This window comes from Phocoena phocoena, chromosome 9 (genome assembly GCF_963924675.1).
Source record: "Phocoena phocoena chromosome 9, mPhoPho1.1, whole genome shotgun sequence".
Lineage (NCBI taxonomy): Eukaryota > Metazoa > Chordata > Mammalia > Artiodactyla > Phocoenidae > Phocoena > Phocoena phocoena.
The window spans coordinates 15,938,956-15,951,529 of NC_089227.1; the positions used below are offsets into that span (position 1 = coordinate 15,938,956).

The 12,574-nt window shown below is 38.8% G+C and overlaps 1 protein-coding gene across 1 annotated transcript in view; it reads right to left on the reverse strand.

Annotated features, from left to right (window-relative positions):
• Positions 1-1,345: 1,345 nt before the first annotated feature.
• Positions 1,346-12,574, reverse strand: part of SLC26A4 (solute carrier family 26 member 4) — a 48,377-nt gene continuing 37,148 nt past the window's right edge. Inside the window, exons 16-20 of the mRNA XM_065883884.1 lie at positions 11,885-12,115; positions 9,850-9,904; positions 6,209-6,354; positions 3,671-3,754; positions 1,346-1,369 (exon numbers count right to left, since the gene is read on the reverse strand). Of these exons, the coding sequence (XP_065739956.1) occupies positions 1,346-1,369; positions 3,671-3,754; positions 6,209-6,354; positions 9,850-9,904; positions 11,885-12,115 (540 nt within the window). The remainder of the gene's footprint in view (positions 1,370-3,670; positions 3,755-6,208; positions 6,355-9,849; positions 9,905-11,884; positions 12,116-12,574) is intronic.

The window sequence follows — 12,574 nt, forward strand, 5'->3', positions numbered from 1 at the left end:
GTATTTTTCTCTAGAAGTACAACTTCATTCACTCCAGCGTGAAATACACGGGACTAGTCCACAGGACCAAAGCCTAAATATTATATACAATGCCTAGAAAATTGTTGGCACTCAGAAAAGGTTAAGTAAAAAATATTTTGGGGCTTAACATATGGATTTTTAAAAACATATACTTTCAATGTGTGTATTCCAAACCAACATTTTTCCTTTGATATTGAGTTCATTTAGAATGTTTTGTCTCAATCAGTATATATATGTATATATATACATGTGTATATATATACATATATATATAAGCAGTTCACTTTTTAGATGTTTTTTGGAAGGTATTTAGAATTCAGTTAAAGATCACTTCACATAATGCTAAATTTTTAAAGTAAAACATAAACTTGTTTTAATCACCATGGTCTTATAAACAAAATTGATTTTTTGTTCAAAATAACACAAATTTTATGTTAGATTTTAAATAGACCATACTTAAATATACTCTACACAATGACCATTTCTATAAACTAAGATGTTAAAACTGCATTTTTCAACTAAAGATAGTGCCATATGTTTTACTACATCTTATTTGTGATCCTTGATTATTATATCAAAAAGTGATTTCTATAAACCACAGTAATCTTATCACTTCACTTCTCTGAGTCAGTGTTTCTAAAATGTATCAGCCCAATTCTATAGCTTTTAAGTGAACCATTTCCTTTATTCTGAACTCTGGTTACATATCTGGTCACATATAGTAACACTACATTACTAAGTACTAACCAAATTTGCATTCTTAAAAACCTTTTTTTGATGCATTTACCAAAGGGAGTTTTTAAAGGCATTTATTGTTAAGTACATTAATAATTATATTTCAACCTTTACTCACTGTGATCAGTTTAGCTCATGGGTATCAAGGTCAGTCAGAAATAGATTTTTCTATAGGATAATCATTCCTGCCTCACCTGCCTGCCCACAGAGCCTGTGTTGGGTGACACTTGCCCCAGCTGCACAGAGGTACACGTGTACCCACATGAACATTGTCAGCAGATCTGTCGTGGAGAACAGCAGCATAATATCCTCAGATCCTGGACATTGCTAAATTTTTTTCTTCACCATTTTGCACAATTTAGAAGTAAGCTACTCATTTTATAAATAAAGCCTAGAAACAATCTTAGTGCTTTTCTTTCAGTGGTTAAGAGGTTTAAAAAAAATCAAAGATTTAAAAAAATCTAATGGAAAAGAATGAGTGTTTCAAGTTTGAAGAAAATAGTCAATGCAGAAAATATTTGCATAGAATTACGTGGTGGGTAAAATTTGCCTTGCAGTCCTTGCTTAGAGCGACCTCCTGAGCCCAGTTTCAGGAAGCAAGTCTTCGCATAGCCTGTGGAGGCAAAGGGGAAACAGTGTTGATGCAACTGAATTCTCCTTAAGTCCACCTTAACTTTTTTGCAAATATGTTTGTGTAGTGTTGGTTGCTTACATTTACTTAGGTGTATAGCATCACAATAAAAGTAGAGTAAAAACTTAATTTTGTACCTCATCATACTTTAATTGGATGTATTTTAAAAACAATAATTACTATTTCTTGAGTACTTACTATGTACAAGACACTGTTTTATTCCTGCACATGTACCCGTTAATGGTCGCAACTCTGTGAGGTATTATTATTTCTATTTTACAGGAAGAAACTAAAATGAAGACAGGATAAGTAAATTGCCCTAAGCTACCCAGCTGGTAAGTTGCAGAATCAGGGCCAGCACTCAAGTCTGTTTGTTCTAAAGCCCAGGCCCTGAAAACCACTCTAACTGCTTCCCTATCTACAGGAACCCTACCTGAATGATGCTTTTATGTGACATCAAAAATACTTCTAGGGCTTCCCTGGTGGCGCAGTGGTTGAGAGTCCGCCTGCCGATGCAGGGGACACGGGTTCGTGCCCTGGTCCGGGAGGATCCCACATGCCGTGGAGCGGCTGGGCCCGTGCGCCATGGCCGCTAAGCCTGCGCGTCCGGAGCCTGTGCTCCGCAGCGGGAGAGGCCACAACAGTGAGAGGCCCGCGTACCGCAAAAAAAAAAAAAAAACCTTCTATATAGTGTGGCAACTTCTTAAGTTCCAGTTTTGATATATGAGTTTTCACTCAACTCAGTTGGCCCTATATCCATAGTCATAAACTACTAAAGCTGGAAGGACTTCACAGCTCAGTAATGAAATTCCTGGCCTCACCAAGCTGATGGGCTAAAATGTGGAACCCCTGATTTTCACTCTACTTAGTGTATTTCTTCCACAAAAATCTTCTCTGCCTGTCATCCTCACTGCCTGATTTTATCATTGGGGTTTGAGTGTTATTCTTTTCAACATTTTTATCAGGACCTGGAATACAGCAAACAAGTCCTGCTTATCCAGATTTGCATATGACACCCAGTGGGGTTACATAGTTAATATGCTGGATGATAGATTTAATATTCAAAACAATGTCAATAAACTGGAACCAGGAAGCTGTAATCTAGCAGAAGAATGTGTAGTTCTGCATTAGGGCCAAAACCAATTATATAAATATAAATGGGGAGCCCAGCTAGACCACAGTTCATGTGAAAATGCCCAAGTCTTTAGTTGACCCCTGCTCAGTAAAAGCAAAGATTTTGATGTAGTTATTATGAAAATAAACCCATTCTTAAGTTGCAGTAATGTAAATATCTTGATGAAATCAAGGTAGGTCATAGCTGTCCCCATCTGGGGTTTTATGTCCCCTTCTTGACCAGGGAAGGATTAACAAATTTCATGTCTATGAGGAAGAGTAAAGGGAACTGGAGGAGTCTCTCCCAGGATAGAGCCTGTTGGAAACATGAAAGCTGCTCTCAAATATTTAAGGACTGTGCAGAGAAGGCAACCAAAAGGACCTCAGTCCACTGGATGATTATTAGAGAAAGGGTGAATCCAGTTTGTAAGCACAGCTAACACTTGGAGACTTCAACTATGTAGCAAACTCCCTTTGCTGCTAGTTGGCAATGTCTAGAAATGTTCACACGAAAGCTGAGACAACATCCTTAAGGATGGGGTAGGAGAGATTTCTGCATGGCCGAGAATGTGGGGCTAACTGACTTCTAGACATCTTTCAACTTTAAAATTCTTTGATCTTCTTTTGTTGGTCCAATTTTACTGAGTGATGGAGCCACAAAGTTCGGTCAGATACTGTAAGTTTCAGTCAAGTTTCCTAAAAGAGTCTGATGCCCCAATGGCAACAGAAATACACAGAATCCGTCTCTTTTTAAAGCTGTCATCAGTCAGATGAAGAAAAGTCATGAGGTTCCTACTGCTCACATTCTATTTCTGAAGCTTATGAAACTCCTGGTTTAAAAATTTCCTCCATTCACCTTTCTCCTATCTCACTGGCCTTGGGTCTCTGGAAAAGAAGGTATGCGGAGGCTTAGGTATAAAATCAGGACCAATGTGTTGTCTGCTTCCAGTTGCTGATCACGCCTGTATGCCTGGGACAAAAGGTCCCCTCAGGTACTATGTCTTCAAGGGAGAACACTTGTTTCCCATTTTCCCCTTTTTATCAAGCCATCCTCTTGGTACTTCTAAAAAATTCTTTTCCCTGAATAGTTTTTATCAAATAGTTTTAATACTACAAGTATTATTCTATTTAATCCAAATTATTTTCTTGGAATGAACATAATGATCATACCTCATCTTGGACGTCAAGTCCTTCTTCAATCAGCTCTGCTTCCATTAATTCAAGAGGATCTTTACAGTCTTGGATGAGGGTGATCTTGACAAAGAGAACACGGAGAATATTTATTGGAGGTGTAATAGCATTAACCCACCTGATATCTCACTGAAAACGATTTGAAGCTTTGCTGGTGCCTCTCATTTATAATCTACATACTTCAAAATCCTTTTCCACTTTCTTGTCCTTTTATATTTCCCACTTAGAATTCTCCCTATACCATTTTTTTCACACTCAAGTGTGAACTAGTATAGTTCTCCATTGTCTAACCTCCTTTGCAGCTTTCTTCCCCAACCTCTGAAGTGTATGCCTCTTAACAAGTCATCCTGTCTGCCTAAATGATTCAGCAGTCAATAGCAGTTTTCTTTCAATGGCCAAGCGAAGCGCACTGGGTACAGCATTGAGCATGCAATGAATGCCCAGTGAAGGGCTCCTGAGTGATGGCCATAAACAGTCTCAAGTTGAATTGGATGGGAATTAATGTTATTGGAGATGGAAACCAACATCTATGAACCAAGTAGTTGTTCAGGAAAGTTCTGCTTTTTAGCCGTAGGTTGTAATTTAATCTTCCACACAGAGGAAACCAGTAACAATCTAGACTTTGTCTTATGCATAAAGGGTATTCCCAAAGCCACTCTAAATGTGTATCAAGGCAAGAGTGACATTTCAGAGGGCTTTTTAGCTACTTTTAATCTCACAAATAAATAACCCAGTTCTTGTTATATGATCTTGTTGTTACTTGTGAGTTAGGAACTTTAAGTTAGATTTTTTTTTAAAAGGTTTATGAGTTTTCAAAGCTGAGCATCTTGCATGTAGCGCCTTTTTTTTTTTTTTTTTGTATTTAGGATCCACATCCTGGTATTTAGGACTAGTATATTCTCTAGCAGCATTAAGCAGAACAATCTTTCCACTAACAATAGATAAAAAGCATAATGTATTATTGTTTTCCAAATTAGTTTCACTTCAAATATTAACTTCCAATCTACAGTAAGAATCTGCTTATCCCATTCTTAGAAAAAAGGGAAAGCAATTTAAAATATAGTTGTCGGGCTTCCCTGGTGGTGCAGTGGTTGAGAGTCCGCCTGCTGATGCAGGGCACATGGGTTCGTGCCCCGGTCCGGGAAGATCCCACATGCCGTGGAGCGGCTGGGCCCGTGAGCCATGGCCGCTGAGCCTGCGCGTCCGGAGCCTGTGCTCCGCAATGGGAGAGGCCACAACAGTGAGAGGCCCGCGTACCGCAAAAAAAATAAATAAATAAAAAAAATAAAATATAGTTGTCTGTGTCACCAGAATAATTATTATTGCTGTTATTTTTATAGGCATTTGTTTTAGTTTCCCAAATTCACAGTGAGAAGGTCCATGAGAGATGAGGTTCTTGTACCAGGCAGTAGGTCCAGCCCAATGACCCACATCAGAATGCTCAACTCCCCTGGGTATTTTACAGGAGAAATGACAAAATAAGGAGGCCTGTGGAAAATCGGGGTCTATCCTGTTTTGTGAGGAATAAACTCTGGGCTGATTCATGGCTTTCATTTTTTTTTTTTCTTTTCTTTTTCAAAAATCACTTACGACCTAACGGATCCTATTTAAAGACACTGCTAGGGAATTCCCTGGTGGTCCAGTGGTTAGGACTCCACACTTCCACTGCAGGGGCCACGGGTTTGATCCCTGGTCAGGGAACTAAGATCCTGCAAGCCGTGCAGTGCAGCCAAAAAATATATAGATATAGATACAGATATAGATACAGATATAGATAATCAAGAGTTTCCAGACTGCTGAGAATTTAAATGGCATTTAAAAATTTTTTAATTTATTTTTGGCTGCATTGGGTCTTCCTTGCTGCGCACGGGCTTCCTCTAGTTGCGGCAAATGTGGGCTACACTTCGTTGCGGTGGGCAGGCTTCTCATTGTGGTGGCTTCTCTTGTTGTGGAGCATGGGCTCTAGGCGGGTGAGTTTCAGTAGTTGTGGCACGCAGGCTCAGTAGTTGTGGCTCGCAGGCTTTAGAGCACAGGCTCAGTAGTTGCGGCGCATGGGCTTAGTTGCTCCGTGACATGTGGAATCTTCCCAGGCTAGGGCTCGAACCCATGTCCCTTTCATTGGCAGGCGGATTCTTAACCACTGCACCACCAGGAAAGCCCTAAATTGCATTTTATACACAAATCACAGAAGATCAAAGATTCGGTGACTATATTCTAAAAAGTCACTACGGCTAATGCCTACTTTTTTAGTAAACCCACACATTATAGTACTAATTGTACTAGCTAATACCAGGTGTTTTCCTATAAACTCTCACATTTAGTCTTCATATGTACCTAGCAAGGTAAATGTTTTTACTCCATTTTACTAATGAGAAAACTAAGGCTCTGAAAAGTTAAGTAGATGCCTTAAAATCCCACCAGGCTGGGATTCAAACCTAGATTTGTGGAATTTTTTGCCATTTACAGAAATCCTGGTAGTTTAGGAAAGATACATATGTAGAAAGATTCACTGTTTACCGTTTCTAAAATGGAATCTTGAACCTCTTGGGATTTCACCTGGTTCTGGAGATGGAGGACAGCATCGTGGACAGTCAAAAAGAATATGTCCTTTCTGATGTTATCATTAAAGAAACCACATTTCTCCAGTTTTTCTATCACATGATCTTCAAAAGAAAGAGATAATGTTTAGTTAGTCTCTAGGAAAAGCTATTTTTATAACATCAACCAGTTCTAAGTTTTTGTACCTCCTCCTTTTAATTCTTTTTTCTCATTTCCAAAATGTGATCCTGCTCTAGACAGAGTTTCTTTTCCAGGAGCACATGGAATGCTGATACCATAACTGGTTGTAGTAAATGGTGGTGTTTCCCAGCCACGTCCCTTTTTCCCGTCCTCCAGCTGCTATGAGTCTGGCTGGTGTTCACAGCTGTGCCCTTCTCTGGAGAACTTTCTTTGGCCAGTGGGAGCTGTCTCACCCGAAAAAGCCTGGGAGGTTACACCCCCTCCCTCAGGTGGCCTGCAGCCACGGACTGATTGATCCGGAGGTAAAAGGGCCGGCCAGCCCCCTTCCCCTCAAGGAAGGATAACCATCTGGTGCTTTTCTTGCTGTGTGTTCCCTGTGAAGTCAGACTAAGTAGATTCTGAAGCCATGTCTTTGTCTTCTCCCACTGCCCTATACTGTTCCCCTCACTCCTTCATAAATTTTCCACTGTACTCTCTCGACAAATCACTTATGCAAGAATCCTTATCTCAGGCTCTGCTCTAGAGAACTCAGCCTAAGCACTAGTATTTTCCTACACACGCTTGTACACAGACAGACACAGGCTCATACCCTGGAAGTTCCTCTAGTTCTAAGGGGTCTAAGTCATCTCTAGCTCTGCTCTCCCCATGACAGTTTTTCTTCATTGATCCTGCATTGCTGTCAGGACGTAGGTTTCCATGCATTACCAGCTCTGTGGCACAAACTGGAAGTAATTTTTCTAGGTTCAAAAAGGCCTTCAGAGTGATTACTTAATGGGTAGAGCTTCTGTTTGTGGCAATGAAATTTTTGAAAATAGATAGCTGTGATAAACTTTGGGGCACATGTATCTTTTTGAATTAGTGTTTTCGTTTTTTTCCAGATACATACCCAGGAGTAGAATTGTTGGATCCTATGGTACTTCTATTTTTAGTTTTTTGAGAAACCTGCATACTGTTTTCCACAGTGGCTGCACCAATTTACATTCCCACCAACAGTGTACAAGGGGGCCCTTTTCTCCACATCCTTACCAACATTTTTAATTGTAGACTTTTTAATGATAGAAATTCTGACAGATGTGAGGTGGTATCTCATTGTTGTTTTGATTTGCATTTCTCTAATAATTAGCAATGTTGAGCATCTTTTCATGTGCCTGTTAGCCATCTGTATGTCTTCTTTAGAAAAATGTCTGTTCAGGTCTTTTGCCCACTTTTTTATTGGGTTGTTTGGTTTTTTGATATTGAGTTCTATGAGCTGTCTGTATTTTTTTTTCCAATCTTTTTTTTATTGAAGTATAGTTGATTTACAATGTTGTTTTAATTTCTGCTGTAAAGTGATTCAGTTATACATATAGATACATTCTTTTTTTATATTCTTTTCCATTATGGTTTATCACAGAATATTGAATATAGTTCCCTGTGCTATATAGTAGGACCTTGTTGTTTATCCATTCTATATGTAATAGTTTGCATCTGCTAATCCCAAACTCCCAATCCCAAGCCTCCCTCCCCCACCCCCTCTCCCCCTTGGCAACCACAAGTCTGCTCTCTATGTCTGAGTCTGTTTCTGTTTTGTAGATAGGTTCATTTGTGTCATATTTTAGATTCTGCATCTAAGTGATATTATATGGTATTTGTCTTTCTCTTTCTGACTTACTTCAATTAGTATGATAATCTGTAAGTCTATCCATGTTGCTGCAAATGGCATTATTTCATTCTTTTTCATGGCTGAGTAGTATTTCATTGAATATATGTACCACATCTTCTTTATCCATTCATCTGTAAATGGACATTTAGGTTGTTTCCGTATCTTGGCTATTGTGAATGGTGCTGCTATGAACATAAGGCACCATAAGGCAACATAAGGAACATTCAAAAAGCATGTATCTTTTTGAATTATAGTTTTGTCCAGATATATGCCCAGGAGTGGGATTGCTGGGTCATATGGCAACTCTAGTTTTTTGAGGAACCTCCATACAGTTTTCCATAGTGGCTGCACCAACTTACATTCTCACCAACAGTGTAGGAGGGTTCCCTTTTATCCACAGCCTCTCCAGCATTTGTTATTTGTAGCTTTCTGTATATTTTGGATATTAACCCCTTGTCAGTCACATCATTTGCAAATATTTCTCCCATTTGGTAGGTTGCCTTTTCATTTTGTTGACAGTTTCCTTTGCTGTGCAAAAGCTTTTAAGGTTAATTAGGTCCTATTTTATTTACAATAGCATGGAAGAAACCCAAGTGCCCATCAACAGATGATTAGATTAAGATGTGTCATACACATCAGTGTAAAGCAACTATAGTCCAATTAAAAAAAAAAGATGTGGCATATATGAAATGAAATATAACTCAGCCATAAAAAAGAATGAAATTCTGCCACTTGCAGCAACATGAATGGACCTAGGGAATATTATGTTTAGTGAAATAAGTCAGACAGAGAAAGACAAATGCTTTATGATATCACTTGTATGTGGAAACTTAAAAAAATGCAAATGAATGTATACGCAAAACAGAAACAGACCCACAGATATAGAAAACAAATTTGTGGTTACAAAAAGGGAGGGGAAAGGGAGGAGGGACAAGTTAGGGGTATGAGATTAATAGATCAACCTATTTTATACAAGCTACTATGTGTAAAATAGATAAGCAACAAGGATATACTGTATAGCGCAGGGAATTATAGCCATTATCTTGTAATAACCTGTTATGGAGTATAATCGGCAAAAATACTAAATCACTAGGCTATATACCTGAAACTAATAAAATGTTGTAAATTAACTAAACTTCAATTAAAAAAAGAAATTTTTGGGCTTCCCTGGTGGCGCAGTGGTTGAGAGTCCGCCTGCCAATGCAGGGGACATGGGTTCGTGCCCCAGTCTGGGAGGATCCCACATGCCATGGGGCGGCTGGGCCCGTGAGCCATGGCCGCTGGGCCTGCACATCCAGAGCCTATGCTCCGCGATGGGAGAGGCCACAACAGTGAGAGGCCCGTGTACTGCCAAAAAAAAAAAAAGAAGAAGAAGAAGAAAAAGAAAATTTTTTAAAACTCAAAAATTAACAACAGCAACAACAACAAAAAATGTGCAGTAAATGTAAAATACACACTGGATCTCAAAGATGTGAACAGAAGCAAGCAGTGCAAAATATCTCAGTAATAAATTTTATACTGACCAAAAAAAAAAAAAAACAAAGGAAAGAAAGAAAAGATAGTTGTGATGATTGCACAACATGGTGAATTACTTAATGCCACTGAATTGTACACTTGAATGTGACTAAAATGGCAAATTTTATGTTATACATCTTTTACCACAATTAAAATTGTTTTTGAAAAAAAGGCCTTTGGACATCATGTACTCACATTCCAAGGTAGGAGAAAGGGCTTAAGGGAAAGTCTTATAGATAGATATGTACGTATATGCATTTACCTTGAAGTGATGCAAAGTACACATTTACATCAATTCTTTGGAATTCTTTGACAATCTAAAAATTTAAAAAGGAGAATTTGTAACAATGAGTAACTTTATCTGCCCATAATTCAGTAGCATTCAATTACTTGCTCGGGAGAAACTTCCAACACTTTCACGGTGAATCAGGAGTTTGAAGCAAGTTCATTATTGGAAATTGGAAAACCATAGAGGTTTTCAACATACAGTGATGATGGTTAGGATGAAAACACCATATCTCAAGAGGTGGCAACATCCAGCGCTCAACAGCACTGGATAGCACAGAAGTGCTCCATAAATATTTGTGGAAGGAAAGAAAGAAAGGAGTACAGGAGGCTTCCTAATGCAGCCTCTGCTGGTTGGAAAGAAGAGTATGAGTTTATATCTTTGAGTGGAAGCGATACGGGTGTGGATTTGTGGCCACCAGATGCCAAAGGTAAAAACTGACCTCTGTACTTTGACTGTAGCTGTGTCAATATTCTGATTGTGATTTTGTACTATAGTTTTGCAAGACGTTAGCACTGAAAGAAGCTCAGTAAGGGATACAGAGGATCTCTCTGTATTATTTCTTACAACATCATGGGGATCTACAGTTATCTCAAAATGGAAAGTTTAAAAAAATCAAGACACAAGACCTATGGACAATAATAAAACAGAACTTGAAGTTTCTGGGGAAAAAAGATCAAGACCTCTATGCAAATATAAAGTTTGGAGTTTTCACAATTGTCATTATAGCATTTGAAAGCAACTATCTGTTAGGTGCAGAAAATATTCTGGCATTAAATATCTTGACTTTTCCTCAAAGTAATTCATTAAACCCTTTGGTCAACACAATCTACGATGGATCTGAGCCAATGCCTAGAGTGAAATGCACAAAGAAGAACAAGAGTGTGTTCTCACATGAGCTAATAACCAGGTCTGCTAAGAGACCTGGAATAGAACCTATCAGCATATTCTCGCACGCTTGTCAATCACTCTTCTACCTGACCTGCCTAGTACCCGCACCCTGGAATAATTTCCTCCCCTTGCAGAGGTACCAAGAAGCCCCAGCTAAGGGTAGTTTGATATTATTATACCTGATTGTTGCTCCCTTGAACCTGCTTACTTTTCTGCCAAATCCTCTTGATACCTACCTTCCTGAAGCGTCACCTAAACTTGACACTCCCAGTCAAGTTGACATCCGGTTAGTCTGCTTTGGAGGACTAATTGCAATTGTTATTTAAAAGATTACTTTTAAAAAAAAGATTACTTAATATTTGCCTTGCCCCTTAGACTGCTTAGTCCCATGAGAGTAGGGACTATGGCTATTTCACAATTAGTTTCTTGTGCCTGGCCAAGTGGTTGGTACACGTGTGGCACTGCACATCTATGTGTTAGAAGAATCATTGAAGTTGAGCTTGCATACCTGGTTTCTGATTGAATGCTTCTGTCCTGCATGCTCCTCAACTCTGACTTCCTAGATGCCTGACCTGCTTCCTGCTGATCTAACCTTGATAATGCCTGGCTTTTCCAGTCCTACCATGTTTCTCATTCTGCTCCTCTTCACATAACAAATAAAAACATAATACTGAACACAAGATTTTGCCCATTTTTCTTTCTTTTCATATTCCATGTCATATATATTCTCAGAACAATAAAACATAATAAATGTTAATATTTGCTGACGTGTGACTATGTGCCAGACACTCTTCACTTTTCCCATTTAATCCTCATCACAACCCTATGAAGTAGGTACCATCATTATCCCCACATTACAGATGGAGAAACTGAGGTACAGACAGATTAAGCAACTTGCCCAAAGTCACACCACTAGTAAGTGGTAGAGCCAGGATTCAACCCCAGGTAGTCCAGCTCCGCCGGACTGTGCTTTAAACTAATACACTCTATTGCCAAAGCATTTCCCTAGAAAAATTACAGAGCCTGTGCAATCAATCACCCTTTTGCAAGACCAGGAAACCCATATCATTTTACTATTGCCAAAGCTCCAAATATGTAATTCAAAACACCGGAACCTTACCACACGCAATGATCTCACTCCAACAACATCCAGGAAAGAGACAGCTCCACAGTCAAGCACGAGGCTATGGATTGGCACTTTAGGAACATTCACTTTGACTGGAAGCTCAGCGTTCCAATCCACTTGAATCTCTATTTCCTTGGTTGGAATATCAAATTCTTCCGGATTTTCAATGTCTTCATCAGGCTCAAAAGCATTATTCGATGAACCAGCATCATTTATAATGCCATTCTAAACAAAGAAAACACTGCCAACTCAATTACTAATGATTTGGGATGTCTTTCAACAATTAATCTAAAATGACTTAAAAGTTCTACAAACTGCTTCTTGGTAAGCAAAATATCAAGAGGATGAACTCTTAGGGAATAAGGTTTACCTCAGCCCAAATTCTGATGTTCTCTAGGAAGAAAAATAGAAGAACAGTGGAGAGAGGAAATGCTTGATTTCTGGAAGATTGTAGAACTTAGCCAAGAGAAACATTGACAAGAGAGTTTAAACAAAAGGTAACTACTGTAGCTCTAGCAGTTTATGAACTTACGACTGCCTTCTGTTGTGAGTAATTTTCTGGCATTGAATTAGCACTTGTTTTGTTCCTTTCAGTAAAAATAAGGTTTATTTCATGATAGAAAAAAAAATCTCACCCTTTGTTTCCCATTAGCCCTGCTGATTTCATTTTATTCTCTCCCCTTC